This window comes from Psammomys obesus, unplaced genomic scaffold (genome assembly GCF_907164565.1).
Source record: "Psammomys obesus unplaced genomic scaffold, mPsaObe1.curated_primary_1811, whole genome shotgun sequence".
Taxonomy (NCBI): Eukaryota; Metazoa; Chordata; class Mammalia; order Rodentia; family Muridae; genus Psammomys; species Psammomys obesus.
The window spans coordinates 4,007,098-4,034,801 of record NW_026591086.1 but is presented as its reverse complement, the minus strand read 5'-3'; the positions used below and the strand labels follow the sequence as shown (position 1 = coordinate 4,034,801).

At 45.2% G+C, this 27,704-nt stretch overlaps 1 protein-coding gene and 3 long non-coding RNA genes across 4 annotated transcripts in view; 3 read left to right on the top strand and 1 right to left on the bottom strand.

The window, feature by feature from the left end:
* Positions 1-976: 976 nt before the first annotated feature.
* LOC129678736 (uncharacterized) lies at positions 977-6,276 on the top strand. Its single transcript, XR_008720440.1, has 3 exons — positions 977-1,530; positions 1,614-1,752; positions 4,511-6,276. It is a non-coding gene; the product is annotated as an uncharacterized LOC129678736 (long non-coding RNA).
* A 1,156-nt stretch (positions 6,277-7,432) lies between these two features.
* Positions 7,433-9,958, top strand: LOC129678738 (uncharacterized). Its single transcript, XR_008720442.1, has 3 exons — positions 7,433-7,552; positions 8,045-8,173; positions 9,899-9,958. It is a non-coding gene; the product is annotated as an uncharacterized LOC129678738 (long non-coding RNA).
* Positions 9,959-10,441: 483 nt separating this feature from the next.
* On the top strand, positions 10,442-14,044 carry LOC129678737 (uncharacterized). Its single transcript, XR_008720441.1, has 4 exons — positions 10,442-10,501; positions 13,422-13,612; positions 13,876-13,943; positions 14,032-14,044. It is a non-coding gene; the product is annotated as an uncharacterized LOC129678737 (long non-coding RNA).
* The window catches only part of Ccdc25 (coiled-coil domain containing 25), a 30,469-nt gene continuing 15,244 nt past the window's right edge, over positions 12,480-27,704 (bottom strand). Inside the window, exons 5-9 of the mRNA XM_055609625.1 lie at positions 27,092-27,167; positions 24,586-24,689; positions 24,211-24,413; positions 19,021-19,066; positions 12,480-13,921 (exon numbers count right to left, since the gene is read on the bottom strand). Coding sequence (XP_055465600.1) covers positions 13,892-13,921; positions 19,021-19,066; positions 24,211-24,413; positions 24,586-24,689; positions 27,092-27,167 — 459 coding nt within the window. The 3' untranslated portion in view covers positions 12,480-13,891. The remainder of the gene's footprint in view (positions 13,922-19,020; positions 19,067-24,210; positions 24,414-24,585; positions 24,690-27,091; positions 27,168-27,704) is intronic.

Genomic DNA, 27,704 nt, shown 5'->3' with positions numbered 1-27,704 from the left:
TGCATATAAAATATAGTCTATGTAAATCCAAAGACAACATAACAGGGAAAATGCATTCAACTTGTATCCCAGCAAAAATCTTATCTTCCTGTAATTCAAAAGGTCAAAGGGAAATTAATGAAGAGATAGAAAAATAAATATAAACAGCCAGTAAAAGGATCATGAGCAGGCCAGGCATGATGGCGCACACCTATAAACCCAGCACTCAGGGAGGGGGAAGCAGGTGGATCTCTGTGAGCTCAAGGCCAGCCTGGTCTACAAAGTGAGTCCAGGACAGCCAAGGCTACACAAGAAAACCCTGTCTCAAAAAAAAAAAAAAAAAGAAAGAAAGAAAGAAAGAGAAAAAAGAAACACTGTGGCAGGTGGGATGAATCGATAAGTGAGAAGGTTTGCAGCCAGATCTGATCACCAGAGCTTGATCCCTGGACTCCACATGGTAGAAGGAGAAAACTGACTCATGCAACAAAACTGACTCCTCTGATCTCTAACATACGAAACTTGGCATCTGCGGGCTCACACACGCATGCACAGAGAACAAGTAAACATAAAGGGAAGAAGAGGGCATAATCAAGATTTTTTTTTTTAAAAGAATGAGGATGTTCTTTGTATATTGATAAGAAAGATCTCCAGGGCATGCAATGACTAACCACAGTCTGGAAACAGAGTCTATGTGTGTGTAGCAGGCACTGGCCAGCTATTGTCCAAAATGTTTCCTGTTTTCACGTGGGCACAGTGCAAACATGACTCTCAGCCTCCTTTGTAATAAGATGGGTTATTGACTGAGTTCCGACCGACAGGATGTAAATAAAAGTGACTGAATGCCACTTATCACAGGTGGCCAGTACTGGAAAGCCTCATAAAAATGAATCAGGGCTTATGGCAGGGAAGTCCAGCAGCTGGCTGCATCCCCAGGTTGAATAAAAACACATGGGACAATGGGGACAGCTCCCATGCTGTCAGAGAAAATAGGTATGAACAGCAGAGGAGAGAAAGCAAGGCCCAGTCATGGAATGGGCTGGAATTGGGAATGGTGGAGTGCCCTAGTTTAGTAAAGAAAGAGGGCCAAGAGGGAGGAAGAAAGGGAAGGAGCACAAAAATGAGGCAGAGGGGCCCGAAGGCAGCGAGGCTCCCAGGGAAATCAGTGCTCTCGAGCCTGACATTGTGCAGTATTAAAAGACCCAAGAGTCCATGGAAAATGACAGAGTCTATAAAAAATATATATAAGATGAACTTGAATTATTTTTAAATACAAGAAAATAGGAAAATGTTCACAGAATAATGAGGACATACGAAAAGACTGAAACAGTAGCTTGAATGGCTCCTGCTGGTCCGATAGTTCAGCCCTAAACACATGTGCATATTAGCGACAATAAATGGATCCAGTAGGTTCATACATGTATGACCACACCACGTGGGAACCTGGGAATCGAACTGAGGTCCTCTTGCAAGAGTAACAAGCTGTCTAAACTGCTGTTCCAGCTCTCCAGCCTCTGATACGTATTTACATTTAAACCCAGCCTGACAGAACAGGTATGTGTAGGAGAGAGAGCGAGTAGAGTCATAGCAGGGCCAGATTTCTCAATATAAACTATCGCTTTTATTTTGAACTATAGAGTTATAGCAATTCTCTGAGATATAAACCAGTTAGAAGACTGATTGGATTACACTTAGCACCTGAATGGTGACCAGATGAGAGCACAGAAGAGGATGGGCAATTCCTAGGCTGGGGCCAACAAATTTTCTACAGAGAAGGTATGTCTTCTTCATTATCATTACCCTCTGTCTGTCTGTCCATGCCCCTCACACTTTCCCTGCTGTCCTAGTCTCTAGTTATATCCACTCAAGCTCGCCCCCAGACCCTTGAACACTCCACACACTGTGGTGCTGTCTGAGTCACCTGTGGTCACCCTGTGGCATTCTGAGCAGCCCTTGGTGAATAGCATCAAACACCACTGTGGAGAAATTTAGTTGGTTCTGGTCTGGGAATCTCCCCTCCTCAGTGCTCCCAGGGCCCTTTGTCATCTGTTCACCATTCAGCTACTAAGACATCAGACTGCGGTGACCTCACCAGGAAGACTCATCTCCTTCACCAAGCACTCAGGCCAGTCCGGAAGGGGACAAGCACCTCGTGAATTTTTACTTAATTGACCTGAATGGGGAAAGTTTGTCTGAAAATACCAGACCAGAACAGGCAAGAAAAAGATGGATCCGAAGGAGGGTGGGAGGCTTGGGACACTTCAGACTCCCCAGAACCCTGGTGCTCAGCCTGTGGGGCCTCTTCCTCTAGTACTCTCCTGCCCCCCCCCCTTCAAGAAATACAGGGAGGTAGAGGTTCTGATTTTGGGTTTCTTGGGAATGAGAAGGCTTTCTTGGCAACAGGTTGGAAAAGAATAATTGACGCTGGCTCAGAAGCAGCTGCTGCTGTGTGAAAGTAGCTTTTCTGCTTCAAAGATAGGGCAAAGGCGATAAAAATCCTAGACAATAAAAATCCCAGAGAACTGTATAAAGGCAAAAAGCACAACCCTTTGCCTCCCCCTTCTCTGAGGTCAGATGTCTGTGCTCTCATAACCACAGAAACTCAGAGGACAATCCCCATGTGCTACTTTTGAAAGGGGAAGAGCCATCACCTCCCTCCCTCTGAATCCTCCAAGTTCAGTGTCACCCCGAAGCCTGGGCGAAAGAGGCAGCGGTTCTGTCTGGAATGTAACAAGCATGTAGAAGGCACATCGGCCCCTTATCAGCAGTTTTTTTTTTTTCCATGATCTCTTACCGGCTGTGAACTTCAGTCTGAAAATATTAAATGGAAAACTTAGAAATAAGCAATCTGTAAGTTGTAAAGAACTTTCATCAGAGTATATTGCTATCATTGTGCCTAGTTTGTGAATTAAACATAACTGTGAGTGTGGGCATATAGGAAGACACATACTGTACCATGCATGGATGGAGTCTGACCTGCTTGTCCATGGCTCTAGAAGTCTCCCTTAGCCTAGAGTGAATTTTGCTGTTTGGTATCGAATAACTCGACTACAACGAAATGCTTGTGAGTGGTAAGTCTGGAGATATAGTTGACTAATGGGCATTATGTTATATCTGGCTTTTATAACTTTAAAAAAGGATGTATTCGTGTATCTTATGTATGTGGGTATTTTGTCTGCATGTATGCACACCACAAAAGGACATCAGATCCCATGAGACTACAGATATAGCAGTTGTGAGCCACCATGTGGGTTCTGAGAATTGAACTCAGGACCTTGTGAAAGAAAAGCCAGTGCTCCTAATCACTGAGCCATCTCTCCAGGCCTGTGGCTGGCATAAATGATTATCCTGTGGCCGCTGTTTCAGTGTGGACGGCAGGGCATGTCACATGTCACATGTCTGTTCTAAGCCACTGAAAAGGTGCACATTGTGGCAGTGGATAAATTCCCATTCATAGACTCCTCCTGCACCCTCACTGTAGGGGGGGGGTGAAGCTGAATAAAGACCCCGGATGTGCCTGCCCATGATACACTCCTGGCTTATGGTCAGAGCACCTGCCTTTGGGTTGGGTTTCTGTTCTTAGTGAGGTCATATTTTTCCCAGAGGGAGGCTGTGAGTCAGCATCAGAGATCTCTAGGCCTCACACCCATCTGCCAGCCCCTTGTGCCTCCATCCACATCATGGATGCCATATCCTATCATCATCCTGAATGCTTAGTCCCAGAAGTTGGCTGTTGCAAAGACTGCTGTCCCTCATTTTCCCCTTGCAGTTTCATTCATCCTAACCCCCTTTTTACCTTTCACTCTTCTCTGTAACTAAATTGACTGTCTCCTGTCCAACTCCTCTGCCTGTTCTTTCCATGACCATGTAGGAAACCAGACCCTTAACTCATCACTGCTACCTACCAAAAGTTTGACAGTCAGGCCACCCAGATCTGTGAAGTTCTCCCACAACCCTCTTCTCTGTCCTCTAGTGACTCTGTGTGTTTCTGCTGCCCAGCACCTTGCTGACCTACCTGCTCCTTCTTGCCCTGTACTCCATTGCAGCAGACCGCCTCACATTCCCAGACCACACTGTCACCCTCTTCAGTGTATTTATTTGCTCAGCCTTAAACTCAGTGACTTCCCTTTCCTACCGTGACCCACTCACCTCTCATCAAACCACCCCCAATCAGGTTCTCTGACCCCCAATCAGGTTCACTTTTCCATGACACCCCCTTTCACATCTGATTTCCTTGCTATGGGGCTGAGCCCCATACACTGACATCAACACTTTAAGCTCATTTTAGGGTGTCGCCCAGCTGTTCCATCCACTGTCCGACTGTCCTAGTCCAAATGGAGAAAGTGGGCCAGTTACAGCCTTTCTGGCTGCTGCTTCCTTTGGTACCTCATGATTTATTTCTCCCACAAGTGTGCTTTCCCTTCTATCCTCAGGCTCTTAATTCCACCCCTATTGCTCAAAGTCCTGTGTGATGTCATCTACCAGTCTCTTGAAGATGACCATTAAGGACTTTGTCCCTGTCCCTTCTCTGCAGCAGCACTGGCCCCTGGCATTGGTGAGTCCTGGCTTCCTGACCCACATGAAGGATACCTAGGTACGGAGAACCTGTGAAGAGACCCCCTCAAGTGCTTCTGCCAAGCATGGAAAGGAAGATGTGGATTTGCTGTTCTGAATTTCTGAAGGCCAATGATGAATTTCCAGAACTCTAGAGGTGGAGGGTTTGCTATCAGTTGCAGGTGAAATCACAGAATCCAAGGGCCCACTTTATGTACACAGCCCCTAAGCCTTGCTTCCTTTCCTTCAGAGCTCCAGGACTGGTGTAGCAGGAAGATGCCAAAAATGCTTACCTGTGCTGCAAACAAGGTGTGTTTTAATAGCCATGTGAGCAAGGAGGAAAATATTGCCCAGATGAAGGCGAAGTCAGGAGGATTCACAATCCGTGGAAGACGCTAAACAATGCTGAATGTTGGACTGACCTCTGTCAGAAGAGATGTTTGGTAAAGGAACTATCCAAGACCTGCTGCATTCGATGCATTTCCAAGTTCCTAATGACGATACAGACAGGGCACTTCCAGACACGTAGATAATGTAGACGGAACGTCCAGACACACAGATGATACCGACAGAATGTTTAGAGACACGCAGACGATACAGACAGGACATTTACAGACTGTAGATGATGGAGACAGGTAGAGTGCAGACATATAGATGATGGTTATGAGCGTGATTATGGGGCTGGGGAGGCGGGACGGCTGATAAAGTGCTTGTCCTGAAAGCATGATGAGTGTAGTCTGATCTCCAGGGCCCAGGTACAGTGGTTCATGTTTTAACCCCAGTGCCAGGCTAGCAGAGCCTAGGTACAGCGGTTCATGCTGTAACCGCAGTGCTGGGGCAGTGGAGACAGGAAGATCCCTGGACCTGGCTGACCAGCCTGTCCACCTGAATCAGCAAGCTCTAAGCCATCAAGAGACTGTGCCCATCCCCCTCCGTCCCCAACACACAAAACCTCAAACAAACAAACAAACAAACAAAAAACAAGCAAGCAAGCAAAAAATAAATAAATAAAAACCAAGATGCTTCTCAGGATGGCACTCGAGGAGCAACAACTAAGGTTGACCTCTGGCCTCCCTACTGTTGTACATACATCTCCTGCACACACAATAACACACAGGCGTGCACCACACTGCACAAAGTTATCTTCGAATAACTAATTAGGGTTCAAATCAGTTCATTGATGGAGTCCTAGGTGATGTCTCTAACAGGAAAATTCATCAAAAACAATACTGAAAGGTAGCAGTGGTGACACAGGCCAGTAACGTCAGCACGCAGAGGTTGATGCAGGAGGACCGAGTGAGTGTTCGAGACCAGTGTGGGGTGCAGAATGAGAAGACCTCGCAAACGAACCGACAAAGGCCCGATATTCAGCACAAGTTACAGAGACAAATGACCGTAGGTTCCATGTGTAGTTCGAAGTGAGAGGAAACGAACTGTGGGTTGTTTCAAGGAATACCCATCAGGGTGAATGATGGAGAAAAGTAAGGAAAAACAATGACAAAAATCAAGAGTTGTAGGAATGGAGGGAAGGGTCCAAAGCAGGCTGAGGGGCAGGTGCTGTTCTGCTCTTGATCAGGGACCTCCGTTGTTATGGTAGCACTTTAAATGACTGTATCTGTTCATATGCCTTTTTGTGTATTTGTTGCTATTTGTTTAAGGGACGCTTTTACAGTCTTATACCACCTTGCAGGAAATATCAAATCCCAGAGTAATCCAATAAAGCAGAGCATTTGACTGATAGCAGGAGTCAGAGTGAAAGTGTCGTCTCTACCACACTCTGCCTGTCTGAGGTCCAGGCTGGAGACCCCTGCAGAGCTCAAGGGCTGTTCTCTCTGAAGAGTCAGGCAAATGGGAGTCGTTGGGGGTCCACCCCCATGTGATGTCAGGATGCTACTGGATCATAACAAATGGGGTGCTTAGGGGCAGCCACAGGTGGCAGCTGACAGCTGTCTTCAAACCTTCCAAGCTGTTACATGGCAGAGAAATCTAGCCTGGTCTCCGCGGTGCCGGATGCCAGGATGGCCAGTAGCTGAAGGCACTGTGAGGCTTACGTTGGCTAAACAACATAACTTCTTAACAAGAGAAGGCCTGCACGAAGTCCTGAGCCCCTTTCCCAGGCAGGGCTCAGGCCTCCTGTTTAGGCCGTTGCAAAGGGTACCACAGAAGAGAAAGGTGGCTCAAATAACCTCGGACATCCCTTCACCTCCCATCCACGAGATGAGACTGTGAAACTTGCGCATTGTGTGCACAGAGAGAGACAGAAGCCGACTCCAGAACCAGCGCCTTTATAAGCACCATGTCTTCTTGATGGCAAGTTATTTTTTTAAGTCAACGAGTAGTGTTGTATTTCTATTCCAATGCTAAAGCTCCCTGAGACACCACTGCTGCCCAAGAGCATAGGTCTTCCAGATCACTGCAGGATGCTGTGTTCAACCTCCAGAACACAGGGGCCTGGAATAGGATTCCTCAGGATTACCTGAAACAGAAGCTGACCGGCTTACTCTCTGCTGCCCTCTGCTGGCCCTTCCCTCCATCTCTTATTTATGCAGGACATTGATGGCACCTGGTTAGGATAGTACAAACCAAGAGCTTCAGTACCCCAAAGACCGATGTTCATGACGACTCAACACAGAGAGCAAGAAGTGGTGTTTAGAGCTGTAGTCCAGTTACAAGACATGGCAGTGTGGGTCTTGCCAAGTGACAGCAAAGCCAGTCACCTCCACAGCCTTTTGAGGCACAACTCAAAAGGGACACACAGAAGTAAATCCACCCGACTCCAGGGACAGCTGCGGTTCTTCAAAATCCAGGGCCCTTCAAGGACCTATGGGTGGCCTGGGGTAGGAGAGGTTCCAAGTCCTAGGAGATTTGTCACCTCCTAATAAGGTTTCACTGTGCTTGCAGGCCCATCTTTGGTATGGTCTCCATGGAGAATGACCCTGCCTGGAGAATTCCACAGACAGGACACAGGTTGGAACTCTCCACAGTGGCTAGGTAAAGATGGTAGTGCAACTGGCCTCATTTGGTGAGTGGAGTTTCCTTTTGGTTAAACAAAAGCAAAGGGAGAAAGAAAGATGGGTTAACAGGTGAGGTTGAATTGTGGCTTCACAGGAGAGAGCAGCCTGCCAAGGCTAAGTGGGCTCCAATCTAAGAGATAGGGGTAAAGGAGCTGCTAGAATTCACCCTGAATCAGGAGCTATGGTACCTGCTCTTTGTTTTTAGGGAGCCCCAAGAACCTGCAGAAAAGCCTTGAAGAACTAGCATCAGGTCACCTGTTCTTGGAGGCCACCAATACCCTGACAGCCTTTCCCCTTTTTGTCCAGCCCCTGCCCTGGGCCCCATCCTGGACTATTCAGTAGCTGACCCTCTTAGAGATGGCTTCTGGAGAAAAACCAGAGTGAAGGTTCAGACCTGAGGAAGGAAGTCTTGAAGACTTATTATGCAGAAGAATGTTCTATCTGGAAGTTTGTGTTAAAACTAGACGAAGAGAAATATTTTAAAACGAAGCCATTCTCAGGTGCAGTGTGACTGGAACATTGAGGAATTTGGGCTGTTCCTAAGATGTCATGAAAGTGTGGAGTAGAGAAACCCTGTTGAAGAAAGTGATTGGGAGAAAAAGCCACTGCCTTTGTCCTGTCCTATAAAGGTAAGCTCCTTCGACGCAGCTCACTGGCTTATTCCATAAGCTTGGCTTCCCGTAAGCAGCATGTGTCTGAGCTGACATGCTGCCTCTTCAGGATGGCCTTACGAGTGTGTGGTCGACTCCCCTGCCCTCCTTACATGCCACCTGCCCTATACGGCACTGGAATTTTCAGTCTCGGCTTTGGCCTCATTCCTCACTCTACAGTGGACAAACGGTGGCCCAGAGGAGAGACAGGTCACTCATGTTACACAGAATAAAAGGGCTGTATCTGAAAGTCCAGGCATGAAAATACTGCTTGGCTTCCCTAGCTCCGCCCCCACACTGCCAGCTTCCTCGGGTGCGGTGGGATGAGAGGTCTCCATCTGGCTAAGGGAGCAAGCTGAGCGTGGGGAAAGAATCGAGGGCAATTGGGTACTGGTCTGGAATTGCCCAGAGCCAGTCCTATTCCTACCTACACATGCTCCTTCTACACCCTACACCCCAGAGAATGAAAATGGCTCATTTTCTATGGGTCATTTCGTGAGCAGCTCAGGTGGGTGTGTAGTTGAGCGAGGTTGCACGCACACGGCACAGCATGTATGTGGAGGCCAGAAGACAACTGTTAGGAGTTGAGTCCTGTCTTCCACCTTGCTTTGAAGCAGGATCTTTGTTGTTGATGCTGCTGCCTGGTCCCGCAGGCTAGTTGACCATGAGTTTCTGTCTCCATCTCTTCTCTCACTTAGGGACACTGGAATTCCAGAGTCCTGTCAGTTATCTGGTTTTCTTTCCCCTCCTATTGTTTCACATGGGTATAAACTCATGTCATCAGGCTTGTGTGACAAAGTGGTTTGGTTCTGTTTTCTACTCCAGGGGCTGTAGGATGGGGTAGATGTAAGAAGGGAACACAATACTGACATTGGAGAATCTTTATTTTTTTTTCCCTAGCCTTAAATATTAAAACCTACTCACCAGATCTGAGAACAAGAGGAAGCTACATGGCTTTCCAGAATGAACAGTTATTTCCCATGGCTGCCGTCCCATGGCTGGTCACAAATGTAGAAAATGCTGAGTCAGTCAGGGCATGCCTATGGCAAGGTCCCATTTTGTGTGGTCTGAGTGTAATGTAGTCGTAACTGTTGTGGCAAAAAGCCCGGAGTTCCTCTAGTAGCTGATACAGCTGTGAAACCAAAAAGGCAAAAAGTAACCTGTGCAAGATGGAGGGACATTCAATTCAACGTACAAATATTTCAGTGTCAAGCTGTGTACCAGGGAGCCTCCGCTGCCAGCTGAAAAGTTACTGGCAGTTGATCGTTGCTAGGAGGGAGCATGCCACTTTAGGAGTATGGTTCTAAAGACCATATTCCTGCAGCTAAGCCCATATTCCTGCCGATATGGGTAATACTAGTTGGATTCAGTGAACTATTAAAAACAAAAAAAGGACGTGAGTTTGGAAAGTGGACGTGGCAGGGGACCTGGGAGAAGTTAGAGGGTGACTATGACCAAAATAAATTGTATACATGTATGAAGTTCTCAAATAATAAAGTGTATTTTTAAAAAGAATACAACTACCATTACAGCTGGAAGGGAAAAAACAAACCCATCTCTCGACAAACAGTAACATTACAGTACGTGCTGATGAAGGAGTGAGGCATAGAACCAATAGACCAGCCACCCAGAGCCCTCTGGTCACCAGGGAAAGTATTCCAGGAAGTCTTCACATAGGTAACTACTGTGGTTTGTCCCCTGCAGGTTCATGTGTTGGAATCTTGGTCCGTGAGGTGCTGAAGTGCTATGATGGGGCTCCACCATCATGAATAATGGATGGTGGATGGATCTCACAGGAACCTGTTCTCACAAGCGTAGGTAGTCATAAAGCCCACCCCCACCCCATGCCTGGTCCCGTTCTGCATGCAGCCATTTCCCTTCCCTCCTCTCCGTGTTGTGATGGAGGGAAGAGGGCCTTTGCTAGGATGCTCGCACCATGGCACCCAGCCCCCAGAGTCACAAACCAAGTAAACCTCTTGCATATGAATTATCCAGCTCCAAGTTATAGTACAGCAACACAGAACAGACTAACATTACCAGCCCAAAGTCCAGGCCGGCCAGCAAGAATCTGGGGTAGACAGGGAATCAAATTGCAGATGATAGGGCTTACATCATGGCCTTTTTAGTTTAGTGATGCTCTCTGATTTACTCCTCTCCCACTAAGGCCCAGAAGTGACTGAAAGGTATCACTTGTCACATGCTGTACAAGACTCTCCTCCTGGCCCTCCTAAAATCACTATGCACATCCCACTATAGAAGCTGAGCCCTAGAAGACATCCCGCAAGCACATGCGGCTTTACTCCAATGGTAAGGTTTTGTTATGTTTTACAGAACACTACTCCATGGCTGGCTCACGACTGGAATGACAGGCTGCACAGGAGCCTTGCCCAGGCTGGGCTTCCTGGTGCCTCACCCAGAGGAGCGCTAAGCACAGCTTTGGAGAACTTGGCTTGGGCAAAAGCTGGAGTAAGGTGGCTGGAGACTGATGCTTGCTCTGGAATCTAAGCTTTTAAATTTGTAGCTTGTTTTATGTTTAAAACTGAAAGGTCACTCATCCAGTCTAATATGACCATTTTCAATTTGGGGATGTTATCCATATGCTACGCTTCAAAGAAAAAGCAGACTTCAGTACCACGACCAAGGACAAGCTGGAAGATGGCATTATTTCTCCATTTTGCCACCCTCCCTGCTGTTTTCCTTTAAACTGTTCCAGCTCAGAAAAACAAGAGCGTCCCCCCTCTTACACACAAGGGCGGTGTGGACTTGTGTTTAGCTGAAGGCTGACTAGTGTCTTGCTGTGGCTTACAGAATTTTTTCTGGGGGTGGGGAAATAGAATCAGTGACAAGGAACAATTAAAAGGCTTTTGTTTTTGTTTTTGAGACATAATTTCTCTGTGTAGCCTTGGCAGTCCTGGACTCACTTTGTAGACCAGGCTGGTCTCAAATTCACTATCTCCCAGAGCACTGGGATTATAGGTGTGTGCCTAGCTTAGAGTTTAAACAAAACACAAAAAGATCCTGGGTTTGCCAGGTACGATGGTACATACCTGTACTCAGGGAAGCAGAGGCAGGAGGATCTCTGTATGTTCAAAACCAGCCTGGTCTACAAAAGTGAGTCCAGGACAGCCAAGGCTACAGAGAAACTCTGTCTCAGAGATAGACAGCGACAGAGACAGAGACACACACAGAGAGAGACAGAGACAGACAGTGATCCTGGATGGGTTCAACTAAAGCCTATATCTACTCTGCTGATGTCAAAACTTTGCCAGTTTGGTAAATGCCAGTTTGGTAAACTTCCCAGGCCCTATTCTAACACAAGCATCATGTCAAACTTGCTTTGCCCAGGCATTCTGACCTCACAGCAAAAGGTAAGAAATGGGAGAGCTAAAACTACCCACATGTAACAACAGCAGTTTGTGAAGTTAATTAAGTGATAAGGCGGGCCTCCTCTGCACAGAGGACAGAGCCAGGAGACTGGAAAGAGATGGCAAGGAACTCTCTCACACACAGATCTGATCAAAAGCGCAGCTCAGAAGCATAGAACAATCTGGAACTTCTCTATCACTTAGGACACATGCCAGCAGCAAGAAAAGACGGCTTTGATGCTGGCAGTCTGACTGGTGAACTATGTCCTTAAAAGAAAAGGTATCTGCCTTTCCCTGAGACCAAGTGAACTGGAAAAACATAAAACGGGCAGAGAGGCGGGGGAAACTCAGCCAAGAACAGCTAAAGGGGTGGGAGCCAGGTATTCAACTCTGAGAACTCAGAAGGAGCCTAGATATGGTAAGCCCCCGAAAGCAGAGTTTTGAACTTCGAATCCTCCCGTGTAAGCTGAGCACCTCGCACTAAGGAGATATTCTTACAAAGCTCCCCCTGTGCATGTTCACAGTCCTGCAGACGCCGAGGCTGAGGGCTCAAGGGCAATGCCGGGAGCAAAGCCTCCCACTGAGGTGTCTATAGCCAAGAACTAAAGAACTAAGGGATGTCCACAGGGACTGGGCATGAGGGCTACAGGACTGGGCAGCCCTGCCACCAGCTCACACTTAGCCATGCTTAGATCTGAGTGGGCGATCACTCTTGGAGGCCCCACAGCAGAGCCTGAGGGGCATGGGGCTGTAGCCCAGTGCTCACCTCAAATGCATAAGACCTGACGTCCACAGAAGGAACCAATGGTAAATGAGTTTTTACAGCACAATTACCTGCAAACCAGCATGGAGATGGGGGCTGCTTTTTTTTTTTTTTTTTTTTTTTTTTTGGTAGAAAACAAGTTCTAAGAATTCATATATCAATGTCTTTTCTGATTAAAAAAATGATACTTTTATTATAATTTTTTAAAGTACAGAGCTCCAATCTAGATATCACACACACACACACATGCACACACACCCCACACACTCACTGATCTCTGATGCTGACTTCCATACCCCCTCAAATTTGGCTAATGAGTTATGCTCCAAGGAGTTTTCCAGTTCAACTTGTACTGAGCTTGGAATACCAGGGATCATGGGCTTTCTGGCTCTGCCCAAACGTCCGTCATGGCAGCTGGCACATTTGCTGAAGAAATCTTTTCTGCTGGCTCAGCACACTGGTGCTGTGGGCACTGGGTGATGTGTGGTGTGCTACAATATGGACCTGCATGCCATCACTACCCTGCAGGCTTTGCTCTCCTCACTGTCCTGCTGTGCCTCTACAGGGGATTAAACACTGTGAAAAAAAAAAAAGGTATCTATTGGAGAGCAGGCAGCTCAGACCAATACCAATGCTGCCTGTGAAGTCACAGAGCCTCAACTCTGGGATTACAATTCAACATGAATATTATTTCAAAGTAAGGAAACAGATGACTTAGCTGGCTAGGAAAATGCTTGATTCTTTCTAAAACTTGCAATCCACTGTGGACTTTGTTTCATGATACAGTCAAGACAAAAATGAGGCAATCTGTGTCACTCACACTACTGGCGGAGCACCCCTTCCTGTCTCCCTCCCCACGGAGGAATGACTTCAGAGCCTCCTTGTCACATCTGTGACTTGGGTCATGTGACCAGCTCCAAACTTGGTTAAGATCAACTGTGTAGCTATGATGTTAAGGTGAGACCCTCACTTTGAGGAGAACATAACCCTTAGAATAAGCTAAGAACTGGGCCAGCTACTCTGACACCAACAATATTGAAATCCAAGTTAAGTAAGTACTGCAACTGTCTTCAAAACCCATATGCCTTTCTTCTATCAGGAAATGATTACTGAGAGCCTGGCCTGAGCAAACCACCAACAGTCTACTTAACAGAAGTAGAGAGATTTTAGAAGTAGGAAATGCATTTCATGATGTCTGCTTCCAGGACAAACTGCAGCCAAAGAAACACTTTCCGGAGTTGGTCTGATCAAATGTCTATCTCAAGAACAAAGGCAGCCAGCCTTCACGAGGTACTGACGTATGTTCTGCCAAAAATATTTTCCTCTTCCTAAAGTTATACATTGTCTTCAAGTTCAACTATATTATACATCTGTTCTTTCCATCAGAAAAAAAAAAAAAAAAAAAAAACTTTTTTTTTTTTAAACTCCAAAAATGAATGATGTCTATGTACACTGAAGGTAGAATTCTGATTGATTGGTTGGTTTCTTCTGTAATTCAGAACACAGATGAAATCAAAAGATCTGTAATGGTCTTCACATTCATGTCTTCCCAGGGCTCCTTTGCTCGGCTCACATGAACTCATCAGAATCGTTACCATCCTGTAGGAGACCAAGAGTGAAAGTATGAAGGCACTGAGAACAGTCAATCGGTACTTTCTGTTTATAATTACCATGCCAACCCACCAGCCCCTTCTTATTCCTAATCTCAGGGTTCAGAAAGACAGCAGGAAGACAACCAAATGCACCACTACCCAGTTGTCAGTAGCTCTTGGAATGACCAGGAGGAGTAGCCACAGCCTCCAAGGTGCCAGATACCTCAGCTTCCAAATTACAATGTAAAGCCCACCCCAACTTGTAGCCGGTATGAAGAGAGTGACTACAAGAAAATGTGACCCTGCAGAAGGGGAGTGAATAGCTCATCACTTAGCATAAACCCTGAACGTTAAAACATGAATAGCTGAGATGAGGGCTGTGGAAACTTTTTTCCTGCAGTGACTGAACACAGCTCATGTCATGGAAGGTATGTTAAATACACCAACAATTTTAGAAACTTTTGGACTGATCCTCAACAAGGTATACTACATGAACGGTATCTTGCTTCCTTAGGCCAATAACACTGTCATATGCAAAACATGTATGCCCTACATCCCAGCATGCTGAACCCCCTGGTTTTCATGGATTTGTGATTTCACATGAGAGATGCTGTGGATGTAAACATGGTTTAGTTTTGGTCCCAGGTGTGGGATGTGGGACTGATTCAGATGGTCCACAGCAGCAGACTATTTGCCTCATTTGAGTTCTGAGAGTTGGCTCTCTATCAGCTGCACATAGTTTAAATCTGAGGACTCTGGAGAGAGAATAAACGCCAGAGCCCAGAGTGAGGAGGTCTGAGAAAGAACAAGGCTGAACCTGCTTCCCCCTTGATGCTCCTAGTTGATGTTGTGAGACAAGAAGATGGAGATCTCCTGAAATGAGGATTGGACTGGCTCCAAGGAGCCCAACGACCCTAACCAGCAGGAAGCAGCTAAGAGAACTGTGTCCCCTCTTCTCACTAACCCTTTCTAATACCTGGTGTTGAGGTGTAAAAAGGGATTGGGATGGGGTAAGGAGAAAAAGATAAATGCAAATAGAAGTTTAAAAAAGTATGACAAGAGATAGCTGATTTTATTCACTTCTTTTTAACAGGTAAAGTCCTTAAGAAACCAAACACGGGCTAGTAATCAAGCTAGCTGGCTTGGTCTCCTACACAGGACAGCACACGGGTCAAGGGCCAATCTTACTGCATGGCCGCACGGCAGCTCCTCGCATTGGCGCACACTGGCAGGGTTCTTTTCCGGCACAATGGCTGGCTTGTGAAGCACTGGCCATTGTCCTGATTCAACTTCTGTCTCTTACTGCTTAACGCCAGTACTGCCAGAGACAGGACCGACTTAGGTTTCTTTTTCTTTTAAGGACTCTTGTTAGAAATGCTAGAAAAACATTGAGGTGAGGGTAGAAAACAGGTTTCTATAAACACTGTTTTTCTCTGGCTTCATTCGGTGGCTCTATATTGCTCCTCCCCCCTCTTCTTAAAAAATGTTCATTTTAGGGTCTGGAAAGATGGTGCAGTGGTTAAGAGACTTGCTATTCATGCAGCAGAACCAGGTTTGACTCCCAGAACCCATTTGGTGGCTCATAACCATCCATAACTACAGTTCCAGGGGATCCAACATTTTCTAGCCACCAGGACACTGCATGTGTGTGGTGCACAGCCATACACACACAAAGCACACACACACATAAAATAATAAAGTACCATTTAAAAATGTATTTGTGTGTGTGTGTGTGTGTGTGTGTGTGTGTGCAGTGTATGCTTGTAGAAACCATGGGGAGGTCAGAAGAGGGCACTGGATCCCCTGGAAGAGGAGTTCTAAGAGATTGTGAGCCACCATGTGGGTGCCAGGAACAGAACCCAGGTCCACTGCAAGAACCATGTGTCCAGCCCATGCGCTTCTCTTTTTTTAGCACAGGAATCAGAACAACAGGAAACTTGGCTCAACTGTTTGTGTTCTGTCCCAGTACCAGGAGGGCTGCCTCCAAAGTCCTCGATTCAGGAGCAGCTTCAGAGACATCAGAAAGATGGTGTGCACCTTCTCTGTCAGCTTCTCTTCTCCACCAGTGAGGAAAAACAACTCAATTTGGCCACCTGACTGGTAGCAAGACAAGAGCACTCATCCCACAGGGGCTACGCATTGGATGTCAGTGCAGAGATCCCACTGCCCAAGGGCACGTGTTCTGGGACCACCGGCATGTTTAATGACATACCTGCTGTCCAGGACTTTCCTTGGACAACTATTACATTTTGGATTTCCCAGTCCCTGTACTATCTGGCTTACCAGACAGACCTAAGTGGTAAACTGACAAATAAGAGGAACATAACAGTAATAATCTATGCCTCCAAGCACAAATAAAAAAAGAACTAAAAATTACAGATCAAAGAGGTCATGCTAAGGGCTGGAGAGATGGCTCAGAGGTTGGGAGCACTGGCTATTCCTTCAAAGGTCCTGAGTTCAATTCCCAGCAACCATATGGTGGTTCATAACCATCTATAATGAGAACTGGTGCCCTTTTCTGGCCTGCAGGCAGACTACTGTATAAATAATAAATCTTTTTTTTTTTTAAATATATTTATTTAAAAAAAAAAAAAGAGGTTAGGCTAAAGGGAAGACTACAATTCAGATGAAAATCTAGCTCAGACGGAGACTAGCACTCTTCCTGATGAGCTTGTACAGTCCTATCTAACGTGCGCATCAGCCTTTGAATGACGATCAAGAGATCACACGGCAAATTAGGTTGTAAAAGACAAGACAGTAACAGGAGACTGAAGCCTTTCCACTGGAGCCCCTCATGCATGGCAGCACGTAACAGAGCAGGAGGGGAAGGGAGCATTGGCCTCACACTGAACACTGCAGTCCTGGGACTTTGAACAGTGGCATCCATATGCATTTTCGTGCACCACTGGTCCTCTGCCCCTGCGGGGGTCTATGTCTGCAGATCCAAACGCACAGAAAGCACTTAGGAATCCCACAACACAGGCACTGGCCTTTTTCTTGTCATTACTTCCTAAGCAACAGTGTGAAACTATTTACACTGCATTTACACTGTATTTGGTATAAGTGATAATACACAGAGTAAAGCACATGGGGAGATAAAATGTAAGTTACATGAAAATACTTTTCCATTTCACAAGGCTTTTGAGCACCCACAGATATTAGATTTTAGTATTTCTATGGACTTGTAACCAATGCTGAAAACATTTCAGGAGGCGGCGTGTGCAAATGTATGTGTGCGCACACACACACGTATACATATGAGTGTGTGTTCATAGGCATGTACATGTTTCCAAGTCTAAACAACATGTAAGCTCTTAAAGATCCACTGTGACAGGAACAATATGTACAAGACTGAAACACCAGCTAGATTACTGGTGGAAAGCCACTTCTAAATACAAAGTTTCAAAAGTATCAGTAGGCAGAGAGGAGACAGGAGCATTAGTTTTAACTGAATTTGACTTGGACTCTATCACAGGCCCCTGCAATGTTCTGAGTTCAGGAAAGCCAAGACTAATGTGCAAAGGACTAAACAAACTCAGGACTTTAAGGAAGTCAATGACGATGACCTATGCCATGACTGAGTCTAGCAAAGTCTTGGGGGCACACCCTTGTTTACAGGTTACAACCGCCTCATGAGGTAATGTCTCTGTGCTAAGCAATACTCAGAAAGGCTAAAAATGAAGTAGGCTCACCCTACTGACAGCTTAAACGCCTTGACTTCACATTCAGTCCTAATGGACTGCACAGCGCTATTCTGAAGATTTTCAGAAATAATTTATAGACACAGCTCAATTTATAAAGGAGCCTCAAAAATTTAGTTCACAGAGGTGGGAGCAAAGGTGTGTTCTTGCCCATTTTTGTACAATTACTGGATATAAACAATGTCTAAAATCCTACTGATTGCAATTCGAGCACTTAACCTGGAGTTTGAGTAAATAACCTTAAGCGGAAAACTGAGCCACTTCCAGAACTTTCTGTAGTAATGGCAGGTACCAGGCCACACAAAGCTAGTATGGCTGAAAAACACAGGTTTTTAATTATTTTTTTCATTTAAGCAGCATTTGCAATTCATGTCTAGCACATCTGACCATACCGTCCTAAAGCAGGCATTTTAAAAGCATATTGTAAAAGAATTTGAGCCAAATGTGATGGTGCGTACTTGGAAGTAACCTCAGCACCTGGGGAGCAGAGGCAGGAAGGCTGGGGTTAAGGCGAGCTTTATGGCAGCCTGAGCAACAAAGCAAAACCCTATTTCAAAGAAAAAAGCAAAGCAAAACAAAACAAAAAACCTGAAACATGTCAACACTTATTCCAGGTCATGACAAGTATGAAAAAAAAAAAAATCAGTGTTGGTATTTAGGCTATAGCATATGATCTCTGTATTTGGTACATTTATTTTTTTAATTGAAAGAGATAATTCTGGTTACTAATAAATGGAAATAGCAAAGGAGAAAAAAAATGGACTACAGTACTGTGCCACAGTTGTGTCTGGAAATGTCCCCACGTGCAGAAGGCTTGTTCCCTAGCCCATGGTATGTCTGGGAGGTAGGACATTTAAGAGGCGGTGCCTGGTGTGAAGTCAGGTACCCAAAGCTTGCCCTTCACTGGGAACCGGGACTCTCCACTTCCTCTTTCCCTCTTTGTTTCCAGGCTGCCATAGATGAGTGGCTTGCCTTGTCAGGTATTCCTGCCATGATGTTGTCTTAATATTGGGCCCAAAGCAGCAGGACCATTGACCGAAAACTACAAACTCCTGAGTCAAAAGAAAGTTTCTTTCCTCATAAGTTGATTATCTCAGACATTGTGTTATGAGTAAGAGAAAGCTGAGTGACACATCTTGCAATATTAATAGGCCTGCCCTTCATAGGGGTGAGGTTCCAGACCCTCCTTTTACAAAGTGACCCATACAAAAGCAAACATAAGATCACAGGGAAGGAAGGCAATGCCTGCCATAATCCTCCTCTGGCCAATCCTCCGACACCCCCCATACTAGCTGCCAATCATGGTAAACAACTTGCAATGCTATAAGGGTCAGCGACACAATTACGAAAGACTCTCTGTGAAGTATTTCAAGGCACAACATTAAAGCAAGAAACAGGAACATACTTGATTTGAGGACATATTCTCAGCTTTCATTAGTGATGAGTAGCTCCTAGAAGGAAAGAAAATATTCAAAGTGAGATTATTTCTCAAAAAGCATTTCATTTCAGCCTAAAGCCCGAATGAGATTACTGTGTCAACCCCCATCTCACAGATGGTTACCACACTGGCAGAAGGCTCAGTAGGCTAGTTGTCCCCACTCTGATGAAAGTAGCACACACACAAATGTGCATCTCTGGCGGCCACGATTCCTCTGGGCATCCCCCATTAACCCAACTGCCCCAACACCTTTTTAGATTCCTAAGAGATAGTTCCACACTTTTGGTCTGTATCCAATGCAAAAATCTATTCTCCTATGGAAACAAACATTTCTTTCTCCTATTACCTAGAATGGCATCCCTGTCCATTCCACTTCAAGACAGAAACCCAGGAACCGTTTTCGGCTTTTCTCTTCAACCCAAGCTACCATCTAACCAGGTCCTACCACTTCACCAGTGATTTGCCTCTCACTGAGTCCACGCTGCATCCTCTGTGGTGTGGACCACGGTGAATCACTTCTTAACTTCTGTCTACACTGCCTCTGGCTCCCTCTATATTCCAATAGGCAAAGAGCTCTTACTAAAACACATGCTGCCAGCTGGACTCATGCCTGCAAAACCAACACTCGGGAGGCTGTGGCAGAAGACTGCCACAAGTGTGAGGTCAGCTTAGGGACACAGTGAATTCCCAGTCAGGCTGGGACACAGTGAATGCTGTCTCACAAAAAACTGACTTACTCATTCACTCAAAAGCCCCATCACCTTTGCTAGAGACTTGAAAGAGGAGATTCTTTCTTTAGTGTACATATGATGTGGAAGTACAGCATGTGCCTGGAGGTCACAGGGCAGCTCTTTTTCCACCATAAACTTTGGGGACCAAACTCAGTTCATCAAGCCAGTGGGGCACTTTTACCTGCAAAGCCATCACTCCAGCCCTGCTTGAAATGCTCAGATAGAAGACAAAACAGGCCAAGGGAACTTCATAGCCTGGGTCTACGCTCCTTGAATCTTCTCGACCCAGTATTCCAAACATCTAAAACTTTGGTCCCATTTTATCTTGCTGCTTCCCATATAAGGACCCTGAACTTACAGAATGGCTGCTTAGCGCACTCCTTAGTTCTGATGTTAGCTTCTAGAAGTATTCTATCAGAGAATTCAGTTCCATATATTCCTTCATGATACAATGCAAAATGCTGTCTGCTACAGCAGTCACAAGGCTTTGCAGGAACTTACAATCAACAGGAAGAGTCCCAGGCACACAGAGCATCAGTTTACGGTAGACAGCAGTAGGAGTTTGGCTGTGGTGGCACCTGCCTGTCATCCCAACTATATGGAGTCTAAGGCAGGGGGATCATGAGTATGAGGTGAGCCTGGACAACCTGGTGAGACTGTGGTAGAGTGCTTGCAAGCACAGGGCCCTGGGTTCAACTCCCAGCACTCTTTTTAAAATGCAAAGAGCAATAAAAAGGAGGAAGAGCAGTCACCTCTTAGAGACTGGCCATCCTCTCACCAAGGCTTTATCTTCTACTTGTTGCTTCTGCTTACAAGCCCACTTCCCCACAATTACCCCCACGACACTTACATACTGTGCCGAATCTTTCTAAGTCACTAAATGCACTATTTTGCATTTTTACTGGCTTGATAACTCTGGCCTTGTATCAGGGACAGGTTGGTCTCAGTTTCTTCTCTACCACTTAGAGCAGACATATGTGAATCTCCTTGCTGAAGAGATCTCTGCCTGGAAACCAAGTTTACATCTTAAAAGTAGTGACATACTTGCCCTGACTTTCCACTGTACTGCCCTCCAGGACTTCTGCCTCACAGAGCCGTAAGTTCTAACTTATATCCCCGATGTAAGAACTTATATCAGGCGGCTACAGTTCTCATCCTTTGTCATAATAGCACAACTTCCATACGCTACCTACCCAACTCCATCTTCATGACCGTGGCCACTGCTTTTGTCTTTTGTTCATGGTCTATACAGTGGGATCATGTTTTGTGTACATAAGTGTTTTGTATGATAATTCAAAAGGTCAAATAAAAACCAAGACCAAAACAAAGCAGGTAAGAAGCACAGGATCTGATCTGTTGGTTAGACGATTCAAAGATAGAGTTTAAAGAGATGCTAGAATGAAAAGTATATTAAAATAAATATTAATTAATTAACTAATGAATTAAAATAGTGTATTTAATAAGTGTATTAAAATTACAAGGAAAAAGAAAAAGCTCAGACTTCACTTGAGGCCAGCCAGGGCTAGTAAGACTGTCTCGAAAACATAGCCAAAATGTTAGAAGCATAAAGCCCACTGCTGAAGTTTTTCACAAATTGCAGTACTGGATTTGTGGAACAAACTGAAGGTCATCACCCCCGGGCACAGCGGCCCTGCCTCGTGGTCTGCCTTCCGAAGCTTGTGATGAAATGCTGCTTGGACAGGGCGTGAACAACAGAGACACCACCACTGAAGCTCACAAGGAAGATCAGCCTGGGTGAAACCAACGGACAGGATGAACTTCCCAAGCAGAGTTTATTCTGCAAGACAGAGACTTACCCTCAGGCCCATGAACACTTTTAATATAGATACTTTGAAAACAAACCGAGAAGAGCGTAAAACTGTTTTTTGTTAATGGGTTCTTTTGTTTAAATGCTTGCTGTTTTGAAACTAATAAAGCCAAATTAAGACCCCCAAAGTAGCTTAATTCAAAACCAAAAATGTTATTTCCAGGTAAATGATAGCCTCTATATAGTGTTCGATTTATTCTGAATGAATGCTGTGTAAAACTGAATTACCTGGAGGGCAGCAGAGGGCAGTAATGTGTTGACTGGAGAATCAGACAGACACTTAGCTGTAACTCTCAGCGAGATGCTCAGCTGCTGTTCAGACTCTGCTCTTTTGCAACTGCAGGTAGCAGAAATAGCTCCCTGCTGAGTGAGGACATGCAGGAAGCACTTTCAAGTACAAAGTGAGACAGATGGCAAACGTTGAAAGTGTGAGCTATTCCTCCTTAGGAAAGATGTAAATGAAGTGATACTGTGTTTCTAGCATAAGACACAAATTTCTAAACAAAACTGTTAAAGATGCAAAGGAAACAAAAAAAAAAAAATGTTTTCTTCAATTTTCCCCTACTACAAACTAAAAACAAGAATTAGATGCTGTGGTTTGAATGAAAATGTTCTCTCCCTCCCCACCTGTAGGCTGAGAGAGAGTGGCACTATTAGGAGGTGTGGTCTTGAGGGAGGAAGTATGTCTCTGGGGTGGACTATAAGGTTTCAGATGCTCAAGCAGGCCCAATGTTACTCCCCCTTCCTGCTACCTGAGGATCTGCATATAGAACTCTAAGCTACTTCTCCAGCACCATGTCTGCCTGCATGCTTCCCACCATGACGATAAACCTGTGAACTCTAAGCCAGACCCAATTAAATGCATTCCTTTGTTAGAAAAGCCATGGTCATGGTGTCTCTTCACAGCAATGAAAAACCTAACTCAGACAGGTGTAAATCTTGCGGGCCAGACTCACAAATGTTACCAGAGCAAGCCATTTTTAACAACTCATAGCAGGCTCTCATTTGCAGGCCATAGCAGCTATCCAAATCTTTGTGTCCGCCGGCTTCAGTCAGCAGGCCAGAGCAGGACAACATTCCCAGAGCCCTCCATCTCTAAATGTTCAACCTTAAAAGAAGTCAGTCTCTCCGATTCAGCAGAACTTGGATAGGAACATAAGCAGGTGCCTCACACCTGGCACAGACAATCACAGCAGCTATGCCCTTGCCCAGCAAGCTTCCTAAGAACCCAGGATGTTCAGAGGAATCTGAGTCAGGACAAATCCAGAGAGGTGGCTTTTAATTTGATGTCTCCCCACACTGTTCTTGTGCCCTTTCTGGTGCACATATCACAAATGGGACCCGTGGAAACCATTACTACAAGTCACAAGGGGAGCTTCCTGTTAAGGGAGACAAGAGAGGCCTCAGAGACAGAGCTCTACGCTAGAGCATTTGCCTGCTGTGCATGAGGACCTAGCTCAATGCACAGCACTACATAAAGAGAAAAATGAAAAGAAAAACAAGGGGTATGTGGGTGTACTGGTACATGCCTGTAACCCCAGCACGTAGGAGGCAGATAAAGGAGGTTTACTAGTTTGAGGCTAGCTATCTCAAAAAGCCAACACCATACTCTAAACAGAAACAAGGCAAGGGGCAAGGGCCTGTTCAAGTACAGTAATGCATGTTCAGTGTGGCAGGTGGAATGACGTTTCAGAAGCTCTCCCTTCCCCAGAATGATCATATCCAAATCCCCAGAAGCAATACACATGATGTCCTATGTGGACGCACACTCTGTGGGTGTAACAGTTCTTTATGACAGGGAGATTACTGGGGATGATGTGATTCTGTCTGATCTAGTCACATGGCTCCTGAAAGGCAGAGAAGGAAGAGGAAGGGGCAACAAGCCACAGAATGTGGGCAACCTCTGGAAACTGAAGAGTCTCCTCTACAGCCTCCAGAAAGGAACTGTCCTGTCGACTTGTCTGTTGATAAATCAGAACTTCTTGTATGTTGCTTTGAGGAGTTATATTTGGGGCAATCTATTATAGAAGCAATAGAAAACTGATAGAGTCAGCATTCTCATGGTCACCTTCACTAAGATTTCAAGAGCCAAACTGTATTCTAACTGCTGTTTAAAACTGTAGGATGGGCTGAAGACACGGCTCAGCCATTAAAGGCTAGGCTCGTCACCAAAATTATAAAACTGCAGGATACTGAAGCAGGTCTTATCATACTAACTACATTCAACTTACAAAAGGCAGAAAAGACACTTGAAAGCATCTCTGTGTTACTCGCTTTACATCACCGCTCCAATGGCACAGCTGCTCAACACTATACAATCCTATACCTTTTCCTTTCCCAAGAACAAACCGGATTCTGAGGAAAGCTCATGATAGCTTACGGTGAAGTGAAACCAGACCTTTAATTTTACTCGCTCACACCCAGCACCTCTGTAAGAGGGCAATTCGACCCATCAACACAGCCACCTTTTAACAACTCAATCAACACTCCAAGCTTCTCTGTGGTTTCCAGCCACCAGGGCATTATTCTTAGAGGGAAATCTGAGCAGAACCCATGGGGAAAACCCGTGTCAACAGCAAGGCCACAGCCCCAGCATACCTAAGCTCATCCATTTCTCTTTTCTTCTTCATTTCTTCTTTCTCTCTCCTTTTCATTTCCTGAATCTGGGCTTTTTTCTCATTCCTCTCTTCACGATCTCTGCCTTCTTTCTCTGCTGCTAGGTCTGGAAATTTCTCCAATTTGGTCTTTTCTAATCGGTTCAAGATTTCATTCACTTTCTTCTCCACTGTCACGATTTTTACCTGTGTGGGAGGTAAGGGGGAAAGAACTTAGCCTAAATTATTCTTCTCAAACCTCAGAGGTGCAAGGCTTTGGCTTTCCAGGGCTTAGGCTGTCCACGTTACTGCCCTTAGGAAGCACAGCACACGCAGCTTGGAGCCAGGCTCCGCCTCCTGCAGTGGTAGGAACACTTACATCCTTCTGCCTGTGAAAGCCTATCTGCCCCACATCCATATCAGCTGTTTTCTTCAGGTTAGACCACGGCGTGTACACCACATTAACGTTGTTCATCTTGCAGCCTGCCAAGAGAGACTGTCTTCAACAGGCAGGAAACATGAGACTGAGCAGCACAGCCCTCACCCGCAGCAAAACATCATCCACCCTAGATGAGGCTTGAAAAGAGCTCACTTCCGATGTCACAGAGCACCAAAGGAATTGGGAAACTGAACATTAAGCCAAAGTATCAAAGTAGAAAAAGCAAGGGTCCATCCATGACTAACATCATAGACTTCCAAGAACTCCTGAATCTTGAATGCAAATTCATCATGTTCTAGAGAAAAGGACCAACTGAGTTTCCTTATATTCTTATGGCTAGCCAGCCACAGCCTGGGATTTCCAGAGGCCCAGCCTAGCAATACCCAACCAGCAGGGCAAGTTGAGAGGTGACAATCACTCTCTCTTCTCAACAGAACTGTATAACTACAGAACTGCTACTGGGGTGTCCTCTGCAACTTCATAGTTCTCTTCAGTCCTCAGCAGCATCCTCGGTACTGATTAAGGGGCTTAGCTCCATTTCTGCTATGTGAGCGATCACTGTGGAAGGCTGAGGAAGAAAGGGGAGTAGTCCGTGTCACGACTCTTCCCCCCCCCCCGTTTTCTCTAGAGCTCATCAACTAAGGACATTTAGAATAAAGAGTCTACAGCTCTCTGAACCCAGGCTCCCCTGCAAGCCAGGGGCAAGGGAGAACAAGGCTGCATGGAAGAGGATGGCATGCAGAATAAACAGCTCATTACTTTCAATTTTTACTTCAGCAACTGAAAATCTAAGACATTCTAACTCTTCCCATAAAAGAAAATGTTCTCACTCATAACAACCTGTTGATTATGGAGTTGAAACCTGGTGGCTCCAAAAGGCAAGTCTGAAGCTTCTTTTGTCTACACACCTAGTTTGTTATTAGGGCTGCCTGGGTTGAGACTGAAGACACCAGTCTACAGGAATGCTGCCACGTTCCCATCGTGTAATCTCAGACTCCAGTGCCTGTTATCAGCTGTGTCTGCTCTGGATCACCTTCCAATTTCATTTATAACAGTTCTCTCTCTCTATCTAGGTCTACATCCTACCCCTAAAATCTCATCTAGTAGCTCAATCATTTAGACCTACACCTCTCAACCCTCTCCATAACTGCCAATCCCCTTCCTAGTAACCACACTTCTAGACCTTTCGAATAGATTTAATCTTATGTAATATAATTATGCAGGCCCCAGGCCCAGTATTTTAACCACAGCCTAAAACACATAAGGTGATTGTTCCCAACTCACACTGCACATTGGACTCACTCAGAGAGCTTTTGGAAGATAATGACACTCAGGGACCACCCAGACTGGCTAACTAAGAGTAAGTTAGTAAGGAGAACAACAGAGTCAAAAGACTCAAAATTAAATGAAGGAAAAAGTAAGGAAGAGAAAGAAAAAAAAAATTTAAAAAAAAGCATGATTTAAAGACTCTGGCTCTAAGCCTGGTGTAGTTAAACACACCTATACTTCCAGTATCCAGGAAGCTGAAATAGAATTGTGAGTTTGAAGCCAGCCTGAGCCACAGAGTGAGTTCCACATTAGCTTGTGCTACATAGAACGCTCCTGGTTCAAAAAACCCAAACAAGGGGCTGGAGAAATGGCTTACCAGTTAAAGAACCTTAGATATTCTTGGTTCTTAGAATAACAAATCCAACCTAATAACAAATCCAACCTAATAACAAATCAGGTATGTACACAAAGAAGATTCAGACTTGCTTTCTGGAGCCACCAGGTTTCAACTCCATAATCAACAGGTTGTTATAAGTGAGGACGTTTTATTTTATGGGAAGAGTTAGAATGTCTTAGATCTTCAGTTGCTGAAGTAAAAACTGAAACCTTAGAAGATCTGGGTTGAATTCCTAACACCCACATGATGGCTCACATTTGTCTGTAACTTCAGTTTCAGGGAATCTGACAAATTTTTCTGGGCTCCAAGGGCACCAGACATACACATGGCACAGAGACATACATGCAAACAGAAAACCATAAACATAAAATTATATTTAAAAAATTTTTTAAAAAGGAAACTGCAACAAAGCCCTCTAGTTTTAAAATCTATTGACAAATGATGGTAACAGACACCACTGTTAACGACAAAGCCATGAGACACATCTCCCAGCTATCAATATTGCCCTGTTACCAAAAGTCGTAGGCAAAGCTAGATGACCTCCTGTTCAAGGAAATGGAAAGAGTCAAAAGAGCCAAGATTCAGAACAGACAGTCACACTCAGAGGAGTGGGAGATGAGTTTTTAGTTTTCCGAGAAGCCACAAAATGGCCACCTCCTCAAACCGGTCTTCTGCTGTCCCCAGGCTCATGCCGAAGTCAACAGCGTGCTTGCTCAGCTGGCTTCATTCCAGACAGAAAAGGAGCATGCTGATTCAGAAAGCGCCTCTAGGAAATCTGACCTTGAATGCTGTTGGCCTTCACAAGTTGGGCACAGTCCATCAGAACCTCCTTTGGAATGTCTTCTATCTTCTCTCCCTATAACAGAAAACAAGGCAAATAACCCTCTTTTGTTACTGATGGTCACTGGAGCACTCCCAGGACATCTGCTGCCTTACCTGCTGGACACAGGCTCACAACGAGCTGGGGCTCTTCGGGGGAATCACAGAACACTGAAAGATGAAGTAAATTTACCATGCCCACCAGAGAATGCTACCTGAACTAAGAGAAGACACTAACGCAGAAAACTGTACTTAACACATTTTAAAAGCCATGTTGGATACATGAAGTGCAGTTATGTCTCGGCAGTTTTTGTCATCCTTGTACATTTCTGGAAAACTTGGGGGGAAATGGTACCCATTCTGACATAGAGGTCTTCCTGGCTGAGGTCCCTAAAACCTTCCTTTGAAAGACACCTTAGAATTCAAGATCTCAAACATCTCACCAGCCATAATCAGGGTGAGGTTTTTTTTTTTTTTAAGATTTATTTATTTATTTAATGTAGATGAGTGTTTTATCTGCATGTACACCTGCATGCTAGAAAAGAGCATCAGAACCCAGAAGAGATCCTTGTGA